We start from the raw sequence: 20,426 nt of genomic DNA on the forward strand, positions 1-20,426 counted from the left end.
GATACCAAAGCATGCGAGGTTGGCCTATATATGCTCTAACATATGGGATGTCTGATTTCGGTTTTTATAACCTCAATATTCGATCTCATATGGTGTGAACCCTTATGGTTTGGGTGACTTTTGGTTTAGCAAGATTAAGTTCTAGCCCATGTTGGTAGGCTTTATCAAAGGTTCATAAGGGGTTCTGATTGAAACTAATATGTGAAAAAGTCATAATATGTTGAATCATTTGGTTTAGCATAAAAGTATATGAGTTTCGGGGTTTCGACTTTTTCATCGTCTTAGTTAAAACCGGTTTTCAACCTTTCTCTGGTAAAATTGCCTTTTTGTTGTTGTTCTTTTGTCTTGCGAGAGGATGAAAACATAACGGGGGAGAGTTCTATGTGAACTTGCGCTTAATGATATATCTCTCTGGGGAGAAGGGGATGCGGAACTTGAGGTAATGAATTTGTTAGTTAATTGTTTTCCTGTTTAAGAAAAGCCTGATTTTATTGCATATATTTATTGCTTTTGCTTAACAAAATATCGGTACAATTGATGTTTATTTCATTATTTGTGTATGGATGTGTGTGTGATTCAATTGTTTCCGGTTTAAAAAAACTATTGCTATCTTTCTTTATGGTTTGGTATCAATTGTATAGGCTTACGAATTTCGGTGCAATTGCAGTACTATAATTTCTATGTTTGTTTCAATTGCTTCTGGTAGAGGTAAATAATTATGCAAGTTGATTTATTTGGTTTGTATGAATTGTTTATGGATAAAAAAAGGTTTTCGGGATCAATTGTTTAGTCCAATTCGATTCTGGATAAGAGAAACTAAGTTAATTCTGATCTTAGTTAGAATTATCAAAGTGGAGGTTTCGATTATTCAAGTCTAATCGAATGCCTTAACAAGATATGCTAGTTAACTAACCTAGTACTTGTCTTGTTTAAGAGTGAAAGGTATAAGTTATTATTTGAATAATTACAACCTGATGAGAAAAATAGAGTTAATTCTGATCTTTATTTTGGTCTTATCGAACAAGCGATTGTACTTGTACAATCGGTTTGGCAAAAGAACTAAGGTGCTTGGTGAATTTTTGATTTGCTAAACTATTAGGGAAAATTGCTTCGGGCAATTATTTCCTTGGTAACATATCAAAACCAAATTACTTTGTAGTTTCGGTTTTGATATTGGTTATCTAAAATGGTGTGTGGAACCCTCGTGCTTAACTCTTATAGGTTTTGCAAGTCTTTTAAGATCCTTTCGGTTTGTCCTTTATTTGCTCGTACCTTTGTCATTTTGTGACAAAAAGGGGGAGAAATATATGGAGTAAACAAGTGATTTGGTATCACTAAGGAAAGGACAATGGTGCTTAAACGTTATATCTAACGAAAGAGTAAAGCATAGACTAAGGGGGAGTAACATATCATATTGATACTTGTGGTTATCTTAACCACAAAGGGAATAACAAAGACGTGCGGATTGAAAATATACCTATCTTACCTTTAGGGGGAGTATTAGCTTTGTTATTATAATGTCAACAACGGCATTTATGGATTGAATGTATATAGGTTATTGTGCTGTTGAAACTTGGAATCAAGCGTATGTGTAATGAATTCTTGTAATTTGTTTATCCATATGATGTAAGAGTTTTGTCATCAAAATTGACAAAGGGGGAGATTTTTAGAGCATAGCTCGGTTGATCCCACCAAGCGTTGGTATGTCAAGTTTGGTTGTCATATTTTAGTGAATCAAAACTCATTTAAAGAGTCGCTTGATTATTCACTAGAGTCAACTTCGTATAGGTTAGCTAGAAAGTTACTAGGATATGAGACTTACAAGTATTACGTGAAGACTTGAAGAATGTGAAGAAGTAAAGAGCTACAACGACGACATCATCCTTCCACTTCAGGTTAGTAATATTTGACTTGAACTGTTTCATTCCTAACGTATCTTTCAAGTCGTGCATATTGAAAACATAACTGCGAAGCTGTGAATGATTATACTCTAGTTAGACATAGTATTAAGGAATTACAATACGAAGTATAACTTGTATATTTTGAACTTCGTATATAAGACATCGACATAATCGTATGAATTCTATTGTGATTATGTATGGGTATGGGTGAAGATTTCATCCTAGGAAACAATATTTTACATTCGTTTAAAGTAAGTACAATTCATAAACTTGTTTTGTGAATCGAACGGGAAATCGCTAGGCTTATTGGTATTGTCATTCATTCCAAATCTTTGGATTACCAATATGTGTGTTTAGTATAACCGCTCATAACTTGTTTATGTATCTTGGTAAAACTATTCACAATGCCTGACTTTTGTATTGGTATGACTTTTATTAGTGAAACCGATCTTAAGTAATCATCTGAGATGGTATGATCGATATTTTGTAATTGGTATGACCAACTCTAGAATGCCTGACTTTTTTATTGGAAAGTACCCTAATTAGGCGAAATCTCTTACGACCGCTGGTTTTAAAGACTTAGTTGGTATTGGGAAGCTCTACGAGTACCGTTGGTGGGAAACTAGATAATTGTAGTTTATTATTAGTTTTCGATTGATTTGATTGACTAACGGTTGTTGAACTTTGATTGCACCTAGTTTGTTTATGCTTGAGAATCTTCTCTTCTGATATAAGATTCACTCAAATTAGAACGAAGTATCGACGTGGATCTTTGGAACTGTTTGTAGATCTAAAGACGTTGTGTGGTAATCCATCGTTAACAGACTTCGTTCTGTGTGTGATTGATCACAAGAGATTCAAGTTGTTTGTGTACAGGTGTTTATTGAAGATCTGAGAAGATTTGAAGACAAAGAATATTTCTTATTTGAGTTCATAATCTTTGGTTTGCACAAAACTTGATCGGCTGGGGATCTAACTATAATCGGTTTATCTTTGTGATGACCTTGATTAATTAGTTGAGTAGATCGGGATCAATACAATTCTTTGTGATTCAAAGTATTGATTGCATAGTCTAGACAATTACTTTGGTATTTGTTGAATATATAGATCTAAGAATCCGACAAAGGAGTTTATTGGGATAAACGGAAGAGCCTTTTGTCAAAATCATATCAAGTTGTTTGAAAAGAGTTGATGCCGAACAGATTTGTTGTTCCTTTACATTTTGGAATACGAACAAAAGGAATTGTTCCAAGTGCGTGACTTATTACAAGTTGGAGGCGCATGGATACTGAGGGAACTAGGTGAACTATAGGTTTAGTTGCTTGGTCTCAACTATACGAAGTTGTTTTAGATTTTGTATAACGGCTTATTTCTGAGAGTATTCAATTCTTGACAAGGTCCCGGGGTTTTTCTGCATTTGCAGTTTCCTCGAAATCTTGTTGTGTCTTTTACTTTTCTATTTCCGCAATTATAATTATTTTATTATAATTGGAAGTAAAATACACAAACATTAATTCCTATTTACTTGATAGCAATCCTATTGTGTTTAGTTAAGTCCGAACATATTATCAAGTAATCATACTTCGTTGTTGTATTATCTCGATCTTGTTTTCATAGTCAATCACACAAGTTATCTTGTTGTCGTATTGTCTCGATCTCGTATCCATAGACGATCACACGAAGTGTGTACCAATTAGTTGTATTGTCTCGACTCAGTCCATAGACAATCACTTTCGGAGAAATGACTTATAGGTGGAAAAGTTTTAGATTGAGGTATATTTGGGTACCCTCGTCTTTTCAATTGGTATCAGAGCAGGCAATCACGAAAATATCTAACAATTTGTGTTTGGTGCGATCCAACCTATAATACATGAGTCAAAGTAGAGTTAAGCGAGAGAGAAAACTAAAAAAAGACTCAGTTAACGTATCACAAGAGGTTATTGAACCACCCCCAGAATCTGTTTGTGAGCAATTGCTTACTTACAAAAAGATATTTGAGAAAAATTGGGATGATTTTAAAGCATTAACTATTGAATGTGAAAGGATGTGTCAAAATCTAAAGATGGGGTACAACACAAAAGTGATACTTTCGTCTTGTATCATTTTTCCTGAAACGGAATGTGAAAGTATCACTTTTCCTAAAACGAAGTGAATGTATCATTTTTCCTGAAACGGAATGTGAAAGTATCACTTTTCCTAAAACGGAGTGAATGTATCATTTTCCCTGAAATGGAATGTGAAAGTATCACTTTTCCAGAAACGTAAAATTAGTCGATCCATAAACCAAAATTTGGTTGCATGATGTGTTATGCATCCTTTGTGGTGGTTTGCGTAATGGTTATGCATTCAATTTTCGAGAATTATGCCTAAAGTGAAAGTATCACTTTTCTTGAAACGAAGGGAGTACATCATTTTATTAGTTGCAACGGAAAATTAGTTAATGCATAAACCAAAATATGGCTACATAAAGTATTATGTATTCTTTGTGGTGGTTGCATAATGGATATACATTTGGTTTTCTAAAATTGTGCCTAAAATGATAAATACCTCCGAATTTTTCGTAAAAACTCTAAATTTGATATTGTTGTTTGTGTCGTTGCGTAGACTTTTTTATAACCTTTCCAACGAGATAAAATTTGTAAAATTTCAAGGTACAGATTTTTAGATATGTTATATTTAAGTTTGCTTTCCAATTATACCCCTAAAAAATAAGATACATAAGAAGTTATAGTAATTGAAATAAAAGGAAGGGACAATTTTTTCTAGTGAAAAAACGACCACTAAAAGTTTGGTTACACCAAATCCAATCTTTTTGTGTCAATTGATCACTTACAATTTACAAAAAAGTGGCCATATAAAGGTCCTCCCTCGCTTCGCTCGCTCGGCCCAATAACAAAGACGTGAAGCTTCTAGAAGTTGATATGGGTACTGGGTAGCCATGAAAGAACCAACAACTAAGGATGTGCAATGGACGGACGATTGCGAATTAGGGGTCACCCGCGTCCAAACCGTCAAAATTGCGGATATGGAAAATCCAACCGTGTCCGATCCAATCACCCGCAAATTTGACATCTACGGATCCGCAGATAATACGGACCGGATACGGATTAACCGCGGATGTAATAAAAAAAAAAGTTTCTTAAGCCTAAAATCTTATGGGCAAGTTATATTTATTTAATCAAAGTACCATGTTGCCTTGTATGTGCATAAATATTTATTTGCGTTAGCCTGTACGAATGATGTGTTGGCTCTTTGAATCATTAGGTGTTATTTCGTCTAGGTTTTGCAGAGCTGACACGCGCAACTTTGGGATGTCGAAATCCAAAGCAATATAGAAGAGCTATATACATGTACTTTCGTCCTTTTCCCACTATATTTAACACGGTTTTGGTCACCTCATGCGAAAGTGTGACTGACTGAGGTTTTGATGCACTCCCGTTTAGCTAAGGAGGAGTACTAAACTAAACTTTGTTGCCATATTACAAGAGTAATTTAGCATCATGACTAGTCGAGAAATCACGCAATCTCTTAAGAAAGTCGATAGTCTCGTCACTCATTCCACTAAAAGTAGTGAAAGCTAAGGTGCCAAAACCGAAACCCTGAGCATTACACTTTTACGCCTCACCCATTCTCACTTTTTTTTTTTTTTTTTTTGCTTCAATTCAAGCTTCCCCACCAAAAAGAATTGGGAGGATTTTTTTTCTTTTATTCGAAGGAAAATGGGGAAAGAAAAGGTAGAATGAATAGCTAAAGAAAAGACAGATTAGAAGGTGTTTATTTCTAAAGCTAACAAAGAAAAAGGACTTCGCAAATCATATTTTTGTTTTATAGTTGTACCGTGAGAGATGACATGGTCTCCTGATCCATCGGGCGAAAGGTTGCTAGCTTACCATACTTGCCCACGGTGTCGTGCGGGATATCATTAGCCATAAGAATAACCAAATGCTGGAGAGTGGAGACTGGTTGTTCCCCACTAAGGGGTAACCTAAACTGTTTGTTATCCCCCATGTAAAAAAGAAGACTGTAACAAGACATCTTCTTTGTTTGGTAAAGTTCCCAACTTTCCCATGGTCTTGAGAAAAACCCTCTCATTTTCTTATAGAAATCAAATTCCCTTCTAAGTATACCCAGTTACTGGTCTCTTGATCAGGGTTTATGAATTCTTGTAGTTGTTATTTATGATAACTTTATAAAATCATGAGTAGTTTGAGGGAAGGCAAAATTAGCCATTAATACAATCCGTAATCTGGGTTCTAAAATTTTAACCCGAAGCTGCAAGAACCCAGTGTGTTAAGCTAAGCATCAGTTGAAGCAACAATGTGTTTCTGTGAATTCACCATCAACTACTAATACCTGGAGAGTTTCTTGGCATTCAAAGTTTACTTCTTTTCACGTATTTGGAAAACAAACTCATCAAGGTGCACATCAAAATTTCATTCCCCTTAGTCCCAGAAATAGACTGATTAGATTTTTGGTTATTGGTGGAGTAGTTATTACTGTATGGGGATTAGAAAGAATTCCTTATTCAAAAAGATTTCATTTAATTCTTGTATCAATAGATTTGGAAAGAGAAATTGGAGAACGCAGGTTTAATGATCTAATGAAAACTTATGAAGGGAAAATTCTTCCTGAAACACATCCGGAAAGTGTCAGGGTTAGATCAATAGGCACTGAGATAATTGAATCTTTACTAAGGGGATTAAGGTATGGGAAAGTAGGGAGTGGTCTTGGATACAACAACCAAGTTCAGGATGATATGAGGAGGGTGAAAAAAAGTAGAGAAAAAGGTTTTAGAGTTGCTACTTATCATTTGGAAGGACTAAATTGGGAGATTTTGGTTGTTGATAAACCAGAGGTTAATGCCCTATGTATCCCCGGTGGAAAGATTGTTGTTTTCACTGGTTTGCTTGATGCTTTTAGAACAGATGCTGAGATAGCTACAATAATCGCACATGAGGTATTTGATTTTATGCTTCTTCCGTTGGCTTCTTAGAATTTTTTTGGTGAAATAAGGAGATAGGCCTTCAACCAGGACATGTAGGGGTTTCTTTTGGCAATGAAGTTGTGGTTGACATGGGAAACATGTATATTTGGCCCTGTAGTTTTTTGAGTTTCTTTTGTTTGGACTTTGGATGATGTTTTCCTTTGATAGTGATGGAATCTAATATTGCCTTCTGATATCAGGTTGGGCATCTTGTGGCAAGACATAAAGCAGAATTCATCTCACAGATTATGTGGCTTATAATTCTGAAACTAGTTCTGGACCCGTTCGTTGCCATTAGTGATAAGATGACTAAACAAATAATTGAGGCATGTAAATATCTCTATCTGCTGCCTTCCTCTCGAAGGTATTTATTGTGGTTTAGACAGAATTCTATTTTTTACACACCGGCATCAAGTTTGTGCTTATGTTTCTTGCTAGTGGAGGTGTTTTATTCTTCCTGCATGTTTTCTCTTATTAGGAATGAAATGGAGGCAGACTGTATTGGGTTACTCTTGCTTGCCTCAGCTGGATACGATCCTCGGATGGCGCCCCAAGTGTATGAGAAGCTTGGGGATTTTAGTGGAGATTCACCATTAGATGATATTCTTGCTACACATCCATCTGGAAAAAAGAGAGCAGAAGTACTGTCCCGAGCCAGAGTTATGGGAGAAGCCCACATTTTAGTTTCTCTGAATAAATACATAGTTTCAATCTCTATAACAGAATACCCACATTTTAGTTTCTCTGAAGATGTTAAGGAATCAAGGTCAGGCATCCTTTTGGAGATGTTAAGAATGTGGGTTATATAAATACATAGTTTCAATCTCTATAACAGAATACTCACATTTTAGTTTCTCTGAATCACACAAAATTTGGTCGAGACAATTTAGATATCTGATGGAATTTTGATTGGAACCTGGTGTTGGCTTGAAATCCGTTGGACACCCACATCCATTAACTAGTGGTACAGTATAATTCCTAGAGTAAATATGTCTTACCCACAGGCACTTTTCCTTGTTTGTTTATGTTATCTAGTCATTCCCTGAGTCTATCACCTAACAAGTGCTAAAGATTCAAATCAAGCAAGCTATCAACCTTGGCGAAAGAGCAGTTCCACTGGTCCCGGAAGTAATATCAATCAGAGCTTAATTGCAAGTGGTTAAAATAATATTAAAAAGTGCTCGAAAGAAATAAGATCTTAGTTTATTTTTAATACATTGCAAGTGCTTGCTCTTTGTAAAAAAAAAAAACTGTGCAAGTGTTTACCATGGCAGCAGAGAAAAATACAATACTATTTTAGGCATAATGCAGCATGGGTTTCGACCTTAGTCTACTACTTCTAATATGGTGAGACGGTTGTGACATAAAAACCACCCTTCAAGTTACCAGCGATATTTACAACGCATCTTCAAAAGCCGATGAAACTCATCATCCTGTTCATCTTCACCAGTATACTACAAGAAAAGAAAAGCCTCGGTCAACGTCAAGTTGTGAAAATGTTAAATCAATATGCCCTTATTCAGACTCTAGTGAAAAAAAGATTCACTTCTTTGGGCAGTACTGTTGCCACCCGAACCATATGCATTCCCTCTTCTGAAAATTCTTCCGGAAGTTGATAATTCTTGATGCTCTGCAGGTTAAGATGTATTAATCAGTTACAAATTTGCAACTACAAAATACTGGTTCAAATATGGCAGCGTGTATTAGTATTCTCGAAGCCTAACAGCACAAGAGGGAAAAACGAAACTGATGATGCATGTATCGAATGAAATCTCCTGGAATAGAACTAACTTGAATTCTGGTTTGAAGAAAATTATATCGAAAGAAACGATAAATTACCTCCAAAAACTCCTTGTTTTCAGGATCGTCTGCCTGCCGATCATCGCCATCATCAACAGTGAAAGTTTGACCCACAACTATAACCTTGTGCCAATGGATTTTGCTGCAATCAAACCCCTAAAAAGTAAGCCACCTTGATACATTCAGGGGTTTTTAATCAGTACTAACTAACAACACATTAACGAAATTAAATAACCGAAGTTGAAAGATACACCTGTCTGTTCCCCTACTCCCGATGGGGAACGATATTGAAGAACCGAGAAATCTTCCGAATATGTCAAGTGGTCCTAATTCGGTAAGAAGCGATGAAGATGGTTTAGAAACAGATAATCGAGAAAAGTCGCGAGCAGTAGATGCCACAGACGCCATTTAAATCAACTGAGCAGGAGAGGAGAAGAAGGAGATGCCCAGATCGATCGCTATTCTCTCAATCTTCTGGTTTATGTAGAAAAGAAAAGAAAAACTACGGAATTTCGGATAGTTCTAAGGCCAGGCACCGACCCAGAAAGAGCTGTGATAGGGTGCACACTAGCTGCACACAATCATGGCCTAGCGTCCCTCCTTCTACATTAATACAGCCTTGTGATCTGTGAAGCATTTGACAAGGATATACAACATTACCGAACCACTGAGCGCGATAATATCTCAAAAAATAAACGCGCAGTATGTCAGGATAATTCCTACGATCCAATTATGGGATGAACAGACAAGGAATAGACCGGCATTGATAAACTAGGGTGGTATGTTTTGCACTATGTTTAGCTTATGACCCCCCCACCAGAAACAATTACTACGAGATAGTTTTAGTCCCACATCGCATATGTCAGAGTGCATAGGGGTTAGTGCTTGTGTATAACTATAGGAGAAATGAGCAGAGTGAAATCTAACCCGTTCTGTCAGGGGTGAAAGGCGTCCCGTTAATGATCGAATAGTGACGACGGGTCGTGCCGACACCCACCAAAGCGAACACATCTCTTTGGAGGCGAGCGAGGCTAGCCCTACTTTAGGCTAGGCTTGTCCGTCAATTTTTGGAAGCCCCCAATATTTTGTTGGAGGCTATCATCAAACTCAATTTTTTTTCAAATATTTCTGCCGAAAGTTTTTGACTTACAGAGCAAATAATTTACTACTAAAGCAAACATTTACCAAACGAAAATTGAATGTGTACTACGATTGTTAATGAAATGGGTTCATGGGATGCGAAAAATTGAATTTGCTAATAAAGAGCTAACAAACACTGCATCTACATGATAATATTTATATATCTATTATTATACTTGTAAATTAGTAACTATGTTTCTTTTTTTTCTTTCTTTTCACATTGTATGTGTACAGCAATCTTCATCCTTTTCTAGTTCACTAATCAACTGTTCCATCATTTTCCTATACATGGGCATAAAATGATCATTAATCATAGTTCTTGAAAGTCGAAGCTTGCTATACAGTTCTCGAGGTGTTTCGTAAATGCCCACACGTTCTTCAATATTGGCGGTGATTGGGTTATTATCATCATCATCGTCATCAGAAGAAGAAGAGGAAGACGAGGTGGAGTTTCTTGTCTCAACTGGTACAGTGACTATATGCATTATACTGCCAGGAGGGTAAAATGGCTGGACCTCTGAAGAAGCATCAAAGGATGAGGCTCCAGATGTTTTATTTTCTACTACTCCTACATCGACTAGCAGAGTATTTTCCTCTTCAGTGATTTCTTTGGCAGCAGCTTCTTCTTCTTCCCGAACTTCTTGAACATTTGCTTCATCATCACCCCCTTGCCTCTGAAGCTCTTTCTCTAGCTCATACCACAGTTCACCTGCTGTCATGTCTTCAGCCGCTGACGTACTGACGTGATCAACCGGGATTAGTTCCTCTTCTTCCTCTGTATCACTGTCCCCTGGAACACCTCTCCAGCAGCCATAACCTAGTTCATCTACCTCTGAGTCTCCCACCAACATGGTCCCTTGAGAGGCTTGATCAGGCCTGTCGTCTTCATCATTAACATTTGAAAATGGACCCACACTACGGCGACGGGCACCCATGCAAGACCATGCTGAGAAAGATGAACGGGTCCTGACAACTGCCTGAGCAACATTCTGAGCCCTCTTCATTACAAGCTGACGCAACCCATCATGCAAGAGGTACATAAACAATCACCACGGATACCGATAAAGAAATATGAAGGTGTTATCTACAATGGAATGCTTAGGTGTAATATACAGTTACTCTTGTTGTGAAACAAAGCGACTCCTTTTTTCCTATTGGTTCTACCTGTTCCTATAAGCTTTCTCTACCAATTTCACTAAGACAAACCTGAGTACTGCTGGAAACTGGTCGCAGAAGAGCACCTGCACCAGCAACCCTTGCCTTTGCTGTAGCTATAGACGGTAGACGAGATCCAAGAGCAGAAGCTGAACGATAAACAACATTCAAGATTCTCGTCTGCTCAACTTGATCTCGCAGGTCATTTAACCAAGATGATGCTGTGACCTGCTTTGCAGACACAGTAACATTATGTTCACGGCTTCATGCATTACAAAAAAAATAACTGTTTAGATCGTAACAAACTATTTAATCAAGGAATAAACTTGTACTGCACCTCTGAACGAAGATCATCGATGGAAGCAGTTGAAAAAGTGGGAACCAGGTCAGAGCCATTGACAATAGTAGTAATGAAGTGTTTGCCCGATTCTGCTAAATCCCATGTCATACAAGCAGCTGGATAATACAAGTGTCAATTAATATCGAGCAACCTTCCAAAAGGCAACACTTTCGTACAAATACAACAAACAAACTATAAAGTTGAGATCCTTTGAATTCCATGCCCACTAATTAATCATTGGAATATAAATATCCACAACAGTGGTTCACTTGAAACAACTTCTGATGAAACTACACTAAAGAAGCATTCAATGGGTACATACCAGGAGCAAATGTAACGCAGGTGCTCGAAGAGAACTCCTTTCGTTCGCGAAGAATATATGTCAGGAGTGCAGCAGTACCTCCACCCAATGAATGCCCAACAACCTGGAGAGGAGTAATAAAAAGGATGGATAACACCGTCTAATGTACAACGACGGTAGCCAGCAGCACCATGAAATTTATACCAACTTGTGCAAAGAACAAATCCATGGGTCCATAAAGAAGGAATTGAACACTTTCACATGGACAGTGACATTTGATAATTTCTTCATATAAAAGTAAGAAAAGAATACAATAGAACCTTTATTAAGACACGGTAGCCTCTCGACAGTAGAACCGCATGATACATGAGCTTCAAGCAAGGTTACCTTCTCCTTCTAGTCACTCAAGAAATATTCTGGTGTGCATCTTAACTAGTGAGTTCAAGCAAGGTTACCTTCTCCTTCTAGTCACTTAAGAAATATTCTTGCGTCCATCTTAACTAGTAAGTTTGAATTATAGCACACGGACACCTAAGGTATATTCACATTTAGCTTTAAAACGTAACCAAATCCTATACTTCCATTGTAGGGAATACAGTAAGGAATTGAAATTACTCCTGATTTTCACTCATATATCATATTTAAAACTATAACAAAATCCTTTGAGGTGGTAATCTGGGTTGGGATCAGAGGTATAATGAATAGAAATCAGGAAAGCACACACACACATATGTATATATACATGATTCGGCTAAGATTAGTATATTAGATTCACCTTAATTTTGTAATCTGGATGTTCATCAAGTGCCTTTAAAAGGCTTGGGGTACTGAGTTTTGCAATCCACCGAGCTGCAGCAACCATCCCACAATGTGCATACCCTAAAACTAAATTACTAATACCACCTTCATGTATAACTGAATGATGAAATGGGACTACAGCCCCAGTTACCGCTGTAAGTGTGTCTTTAATACTATGAGTCCCCCGAATCAATAAGAGGAAAACTCTTGAACTTCTATCACACAAAATTGTGAAAGCAGGCTTCAAAAGCTGCAAAAGACAAAATAATTTAAGTACTATAAGCATCAGAAGCTCTTATTGTCACACTTGAATCAGATTTCAACTAGAAAATTCAAAAACCAAAGAATGGTAGGAACAAAATGACTATGTACCCCTGCTTTAGGCTCTTGAAGGAGAACATCCTCTTGAGAATACCCCCCAGATTCTAAAAACACTGGGAAAGGCTTCTTCGAGAAAAGCATGCAAAGAGTCAACAGCCTCAGAAAATATACCAACTCCGCTTTGATCTCAGGACCTTTAAGCTGAACAGAACTACTCCCAGCATAAACACTTGCAACATGCAAATTACCCTGCAACAACATAAGCTCACATAATTCAATAATAATATTTTCCAGTAGAACCATTAGTTATGACTATTTCAGGTATATCTTAGTGAAATTGGCAGAGAAAGCTTATAGGAATGTAGGAATTACCAATAGGTACTAATATAGTAGTCTTAGTTAGTGGCAGGTCCACCCACTAAAGCCCAGTAACCAGAGGTCCATAATTAAAACAAAAAAAGAAAATGGACCCAATTTTTTAAGCTTAGGTCCTGTACACGTGCGGAACACATGAAACGTATTATTATAATTCCCAAAACACCCTCGAGTATATAAAACACAATAATGTGATTCATTTATGTAAAACACTAAAATAATCAAAACCCTCTTTTCATTTTCCTTTAAACCTTTTCTTTCAGAAACATCTCCTCCTCCTTCTCGAGGATTTTCCTTCCCAGTTCTCAGATTTTCTCTTTAATGACGGCCCGTTAAACATTGTGATTCCAGATATAAGCTGTTTCTACACTAAACAAGTCTCTCGATCTTCACTGCTGCTTTTCTTTCTACTAGTGCTTCCAATTAATCGCTCTGTCTCGGTAAGTCAACGCTTCAGTTTAGTAATCTTTGCTTGAATGTACAATTTTTACATAATCACTTGAATTATCTTGATCTTGAATTGTTTGGTGATTTTTTCGATCTGTACACATATATGGTCCTTTTTGATGTTTGATTTTTCGATCTCCATGCTTTATTAGTTTATTTTCATGAAAATAGGTCAGATCTAGATGGATCCTCACATATTTTGTTTATTTCGTTATGAGATTTGCCTATACTAGTTTCTTTTTGTTAGTTTTAGATTTTTTTCACTTTGTTTTTCTTTATGAACCATCAATACATATATGATGTACTGGTAGTTTTTGATCAAAATAGTTCAGATCATGCTTGTTTTGTTGTTACAAATTGTTTGGATCAGCAGTACATATATGGAATACTGATAAAAATTGCTTTAATTTTGTTGTATTTATAGTTTTTTAATTTTTTTTTTTGCTTGATCTAGAAGTACATATATGCAATACTGAGATATAACTGTTTTGATTTTGTTGTATTTGTAGATTTATAATTTTTTTTTGACATGCAGTTGATTTTAACTTATGAATCATAGGTACATATATGGAATACTGAAAAGAACTTCCTTAATTTGATTATCTTTTTGTTTTTCGCTTCAAAACCACGCTTGTTTGTAGATTCAGATGTTATTATCCACAAGTACATATGTCAGATACTGATATGAAGTGCTCTTTGTTGTGTTTGATTCATAGTTTTGTCACCTTTTTAGTCTTATCCTTCAGTAAGTATGTTAAATACAGTAATATGTCTTTCGATTCTCTTATTTTTCATAGATCTGTCACCTATTCTTGTCATGCAGTTGATTTGTAATTCAAGAATCTTTAGTACATATGTCACATAGTGATAGTAAGTGCTTTTTGTTGTGTTTGATTCAGTACGTGTGTGAAATACTGAAATAGATTCTAGTTTTGTTGATGTGTTTTACGCGGTACGTATTCATATACAGGTTTGTACTCGCCATTTTGCAGGTACAACCATGGTTTAATTTCTCTCCTTTTGGTATTGCTTCTTTTTCTCCCGCTGATGTACCTATGAAATCCATGAAAAGTAGATTACTGTGTAGAATAGGCTTTCATTGGTGTTTCCTTTTGCCGTGTGTTTTTTTTGCTGCTCAAAACCACCGTTACTCCATTGGTACTGCCTTTATAGTTCAGACATCAAATGATTCAAATTCTTGGTAGTGCTGAATGATCTGATAAAACTAATGTAGTGATCAACTTTTGGTGCTTTTAGGCAATTTAGATCTTCCTTTATAGTTCGTTATTATTAACCCATACTATTTAACTTCTCTGTAAGATATCATCATGTTGGTTAACTTGCAACTTTCGTTTCTTGGACATCAGGAAAATCCATATATGATCTTGTTTCTCCATAAAAATGACGTCTTTCTTCCTTCAGGAAAGTGATAAAATGACGTCTATTTGATATTTATTTGGTACCGTACCTATATACTGTATATGGTTTGTCCACACGTTTATTCGGATTACCAGCAAAGAGTCAGCCGAAGAGGTACATTTCTGGAGTTGAAGCATGTGCATACATGTTTAATTCGAAAGCTAGCAGGCTCTTGCTACCTTGCTTGGCATCACATTACATCCATGGATGATGGATATGGGAACAAATTACTAAGCATACAAACTACAGTGTTTGGACCGGAAAGTTAAGTTCGTTGTTGGAACAGATGTGTACTTTTCTCAGTAACACTCAAGGTTGGGGTTCCTTCATTGATCCACCGAATTGCAATCCCTGTGCTTGCTTAGAACCATTTTTATTTTAGATGTTAAATTAATGTCTCATGCGTTTCAGGTTCGGCTCTTCTTAGATTTGATTAAGCTACTGCTGATAAAAAATTTCTCATTATGTGGTAACAATCGACAGGTAAAATCATTGATAACCTCCCATGGTAATTTGAATTTAATTACACCCCTTTTAAATTCTTTATGGCTATGATTGAGGAAAACTATTAATGTTAGCTTCGGGGTAAAGCGCAGCTTATGCTGTAAATGTCTTCTCATTGTTGATACTAATGTTTTTTTTTTCTTTTTCTTAATGTATTAACTGTTGTGTATTAGATGCTTTGGATTAATGGAAGGGGCATCAACAATGCCAATTATGTGCTTCCAGTTTAGTTTTTTGGTTGTCGATTAACTGTAAGAAACTAGCAAAAACAAAAAACATCGTTGCACGACTTATTTCAGCAGAAGTAATATAGTTTTTCAGTTATATTATGACTGGATTTCTATGAGATTGCTGCTTTTGTTGACCAGACTTCGATGTATTTCTGCAGGATTTATTGGTGGAGACCGCAACAGAGCAGGATGGCTCAGTCAGTAATATCACCGTGCAGCCCACAGTTTTTCAGGTTCATTAAATTCTGGATTTATTGGTGGAGACCATTTTTCGTGCATTATGAGTTTTATTTGCATTGGTTTGTATGATTCCTCAAATTAGACTCTGTATGTTTGGGCATAAGTTATGGCCCCTATGATGAACGTTTTAATTTTTGTGTGTCTGCAGGCATTGACACTAGCAGTACGTAAAGCGAGTCAATCTATATGCAGTTAAGAAGAAAACGATAATAGAAGATCCTTGCTTTGCCCCCAGAAGCATGGCAATACAGTCGAAGAAAAATTATAATCATCACAATGTATGTGATGTAATACGTTTTCTAATTTATTTATCATTGATTCTTACAGATTTGTACTCTACCTGGAAGCAGTGCAGCAAATATGTACTCGAATTTGTAAGCATTCAAATATATAATCGGATTTGTAAGCAGTACGACAGATATGTACTCAGATTTCTAAGCAGTGCGACAGATATGTACTCAAATTTGTAAGCAGTGTAGCAAATATGTACTCGAATTTTTAAGCAGTGTAGCAAATATGTACTCGAATTTTTAAACAGTGTACCAGATATGTACTCAAATTTGTAAGTTGTGTAGACACACACGTTTGGTAGTAATGGGCATTATAGACATTTCCATGTTTTAATTAATTTTGGACCTCCGGATAAAAAAAAAATCCGGTTGGACCCTACTATAAATAACTATATGGGCCTAGGATCAAACAAGAAATTTTCCTTATGAAATTATTTGTACAGTAAGAGATCATTACCGTTGTAAAAGACTATCAGTGCGCGTCTCGTGCACAATGGGGAGATTTGTGCCGCAATCACGCTCTCTCCCGTCTCCGTCTAGGGGCACATTTTCCCGGTCTGTGCATGTCTTAACAGGAGGGATAGTTATTTCTAGTTCTCTTTTTAAAGTCTAGAGATGGCGTACGACTTCTCCCTTATTATTTATTTGTTTCAATTGTTAATAATTTATCGATGAAAATGATTTAATAGGGTTGTTGTTGATACAGGTGCAACCCATACCTAGACTCTCCCCCCTCTAGTTTTCTTTTCGATAAGCTAAAATACTGATAGAATGTTGGCCAACTGCCAACACCTATATGAGAAGGCCGGAACTGAACAACGAATTTTCTCATCCTACAAAAAAGAAAATATATATATATATATATATATATATATATTAAAGAGGTTTTATTTTACGAGCTCCCTAATTTAATATAAAACCTGGCTAGCTATCTAAGGTGGAAAAAGCATTTAATAATAAAGGAAAACCTGGCTCGTAAATAATATATAAGTTCTAACATTTTATATTAAATAAAATTTTCTCATCCGACCATAGATAATTCTGGTCGGAACGAGCTATATTAAATAATTTTACGAGCCATTTAAAAGGGGAGAAAATTATTGTCTTTTCTACAGAATTATTTATTGTGTCTGTTTCTTTATATTAAAACCTGGCTCTGATACCAAAACGTTCCCAGGTTTTATATAATGTTTATATTGAAACAGAATATATATATATATATAACTTCAAAACAGAATATATTATTAAGACTAATAAATAGAAATAGTGATTGAAAGATAATTTAGAAAATAATTAATAGAAAATTAAAAGGAATCTTCATAATTAAAAGAAAATTAAAACATAGATAACGGGTAGAGATACTTACAAAGTAGTCTTTTATTCCTTAATAGATAGCACACCAAACAACTTCAAACTCACACTTAGAACATGAAAACACTCACAAACTATCACTCTCAATGCAGGAAACACTCAGAAACTTTCACTCTCAAACTTATAGACAATGACTCTTGAGAACTAAAAACTTGCTCTTTCCCTTTCCCTTAACGGGTATTTATATAGGGGAAAATTTGCAAGAAACAAAAGAGATAAGATTTTCTTTTTTGAGAATCCTATCTATAATTACAACAACCTATAAGTGGTAGACAAGTGGAAGACATATCTAAGGTGGAAATCTTAGATAAGATTTACCTTTTTTCTTTTTTGGAAAATATTAAACCTTTTCACTTTTACTATTTTGAATCAAATACGTGTCCTTGGTGAATAGTGGAGTCGATCCTGCTTCCTGTTGATGAAAAGTTGACCAATTTTTTGCCGGAAAATAATTAGAATTTTTCTATCTTCTTCGAACCATTTAAACCCTAAATCATTCCAAAGCAATCATCACCATTTGCATTTAGGTCTTCTGTATTTTCCGATTTTATCTCTTCTTCCTCAAAGGTTTTTGACGAGGACGGTTGGGAACCCAAATCTTCGTTATCAAGTGCCTCCAAAATATGCTTCTTAAATTCTTCCTTTGACAAGTCCCCGTGCCTATGCTTTAGTGCGAGTATGTGGGTTGAGAATTCCATCGGCATTGAGGTGGTTGATGCCGATACCATAAGCTGAGCTGCAATAAACTGCATGTTAAATGTAGATGGTTGTAGATGTGCTGCATTATATCTATCCCACCATTTGATATATAATTGCCTTTCTAAATAAGGGATATAATCCCAATCAGGATCATTGTCTTGTGGAATCGAATAATTCCATCTTAGAATCCATGGGATTTCATACAGTATAAAGAACCACTGCATTAATCTTCTTATATCATAAGATTGGCTATTAGCCTTGATAAACTTATTTAACATATCTACAATATATGCAGGTAAAATCTTCAGGCATGGCCCCCAGCTACTTATCCATGCTCTGAACCAATTTGGTAGCTCTTTGATTGTATTGAGTTTAAAACCAATATACCAGGAATGAGAGAATCTCTGAGTTTGATAGCAAAAATATGTGTCCATGCTTTAATATAATCAGTATAAGAAATATGATCTCGGTTTGATATGGGGGTGATCATTGAATTTTTTTAACCCATGAGGGTTCATTCCCCAATCTCGATATGATAATACCTTAAGAATAACAAGCTTGGAGAACGCAGGAGGACCATTACCATTACTGTTGGCCGTGTTATGTGTTAAAAGGATAGATCCTGTCTCTATGAGTATTGTTTCATAAAACTCTCTAGTTTTACCATAATGTGGTAAAATATGATCTTTTAAGTACATGCTTGCATCTTCTGCAGGATCTCTGTTAGCATGTTCTGTTTCCACCGCTAAAAGCGTTATTGATGTGGACATTATAAATGCCGACTTTTCTTCTGAAGAAGAATATTGTTTTCCCTTATTTGGGTTTCCTTTAAAAATTCACGAGTCAAGAAATCAGGTAGATAATTAGTTTCACCTTTTATATATTCAATTTTAAAATCAAACGCTGATAAAATGGCTTGCCATCTTGCAAAAATTTGCCAAGAGGCTAAATTTTTAACATCCTTTACCAATACTTCCTTAGCTACCTGACAATCCACTCTAATAAGAAATTCCTGGTTTAACAAATCACTTTCAAATTTAGTAACACAATGAATTATTGCCAATATTTCTTTTTTAATGGTTGAGTAATTTTGTTGTACCGATTTCCATACGCCTGAGGTATATCTTACTAATTTCTCTTTATTATGAATCCTTTGTTTAAGGATTCCTCCATATCCGACATCTGAAGCATCAGTCTCAACTATTTTGTAGGCTGTTGGATTCGCTATAGTTAGGCATGGCAATTCTTTAGCTTTAGCTTTGATTTTTATAACATCAGTTGTATGCTCACTGCTCCAATTAGCAGGGTTTTTCCGTAATCTTGCATATAGAGGTTTGCTATCCTTAGCTAAATCCTTATAAAAATCTGCTATATAATTTAAGCTTCCTAAGAATCTTTGTAATTGTTTTTTATCCTTGATTTCATCAGGAAATTTATCAGCAAAGGATATAGCCCGTTCTATAGGTATTATAGTACCTTTATTAATATTGTGACCAAGGAATCTAACCTGGGTTTGAAATATTTTCATCTTTTTTACAGATACCACTAATCCGGCCTGTTTTACTATTTTGAGGAATATTGATAAGTGTTTAAAATGTAGCTCAATTCATTCAGAATATATTAATACATCATCAATGTATACAATTGTAAAAGTTGAATAAGAATTAAATATGTTATTCATAATATGTTGAAATTCTGATGGAGCATTTTTTAAACCAAATGGCATAACATTCCATTCATAATGTCCAAGGGGAACCGTAAATGCAGTTTTATACTTGTCTTTTTCTGCGATTTGAATTTGCCAATATCCTGACTTTAAGTCAAATTTTGAAAATATGACAACATTATGTAATCTATCTAAAAGATCTTTTTTATTAGGAATTGTATACCTAATCCATCTTAATGCTTTATTCAAAGGCTTATAGTTGATGACTAATCTCGGAACTCCTCTTTCTAATTCAGCTGGTTTTTCTACATAAAATGCAGGACAACTCCAAGGAGAGTAACTTTTTCTAATCAAACCTTTATCTAGTAAATCTTGAATTTCAGATTTACATATTTCTAATAATCTATTGTTCATTTGAATTGGTCTGGCTTTTGTTGGAATCATT

The 20,426-nt window shown here is 35.6% G+C and overlaps 3 protein-coding genes across 3 annotated transcripts; 1 reads left to right on the forward strand and 2 right to left on the reverse strand.

Moving 5' to 3' along the window:
* Window positions 1-4,839: 4,839 nt before the first annotated feature.
* On the forward strand, window positions 4,840-7,765 carry LOC113315764 (mitochondrial metalloendopeptidase OMA1-like). The gene is made up of 4 exons (XM_026564023.1): window positions 4,840-5,020; window positions 6,197-6,858; window positions 7,086-7,249; window positions 7,364-7,765. Exons 1-4 carry the CDS (start codon window positions 4,840-4,842, stop codon window positions 7,692-7,694), a joined length of 1,338 nt encoding a protein of 445 aa, XP_026419808.1. The 3' UTR covers window positions 7,695-7,765.
* Window positions 7,766-8,267: 502 nt separating this feature from the next.
* LOC113315765 lies at window positions 8,268-9,146 on the reverse strand. The gene is made up of 4 exons (XM_026564024.1): window positions 8,939-9,146; window positions 8,725-8,827; window positions 8,447-8,515; window positions 8,268-8,339 (listed from the first exon to the last, which is right to left on the reverse strand). Exons 1-4 carry the CDS (start codon window positions 9,091-9,093, stop codon window positions 8,268-8,270), a joined length of 399 nt encoding a protein of 132 aa, XP_026419809.1. The 5' UTR covers window positions 9,094-9,146.
* Window positions 9,147-9,968: 822 nt separating this feature from the next.
* LOC113317403 lies at window positions 9,969-17,623 on the reverse strand (the record flags this gene model as incomplete). Its single annotated transcript, XM_026565519.1, has 7 exons — window positions 9,969-10,835; window positions 11,032-11,208; window positions 11,318-11,436; window positions 11,643-11,745; window positions 12,397-12,669; window positions 12,792-12,989; window positions 17,612-17,623. Coding segments are annotated over 7 exons (1,677 nt in total), but the record flags the coding sequence as incomplete, so codon positions are not given.
* Between the last annotated feature and the right edge of the window lie 2,803 nt (window positions 17,624-20,426).

Source organism: Papaver somniferum, chromosome 10 (assembly GCF_003573695.1).
Source record: "Papaver somniferum cultivar HN1 chromosome 10, ASM357369v1, whole genome shotgun sequence".
Classification (NCBI taxonomy): Eukaryota; Viridiplantae; Streptophyta; class Magnoliopsida; order Ranunculales; family Papaveraceae; genus Papaver; species Papaver somniferum.

Bases quoted from the DNA above. Each gene is read 5' to 3' on its own strand.
- LOC113315764 (XM_026564023.1), top strand. From the start codon at position 4,840: ATGAAAGAACCAACAACTAAGGATGTGCAATGGACGGACGATTGCGAA. The intron at 5,021-6,196 runs GTAATAAAAAAA...CAGTGTGTTAAG, and splicing joins GATACGGATTAACCGCGGAT to CTAAGCATCAGTTGAAGCAA. The intron at 6,859-7,085 runs GTATTTGATTTT...TTCTGATATCAG, and splicing joins CTACAATAATCGCACATGAG to GTTGGGCATCTTGTGGCAAG.
- LOC113315765 (XM_026564024.1), bottom strand. From the start codon at position 9,093: ATGGCGTCTGTGGCATCTACTGCTCGCGACTTTTCTCGATTATCTGTT. The intron at 8,516-8,724 runs GTAATTTATCGT...CTTAACCTGCAG, and splicing joins AAAACAAGGAGTTTTTGGAG to AGCATCAAGAATTATCAACT. The intron at 8,340-8,446 runs GTACTGCCCAAA...CTTTTCTTGTAG, and splicing joins ATATGGTTCGGGTGGCAACA to TATACTGGTGAAGATGAACA.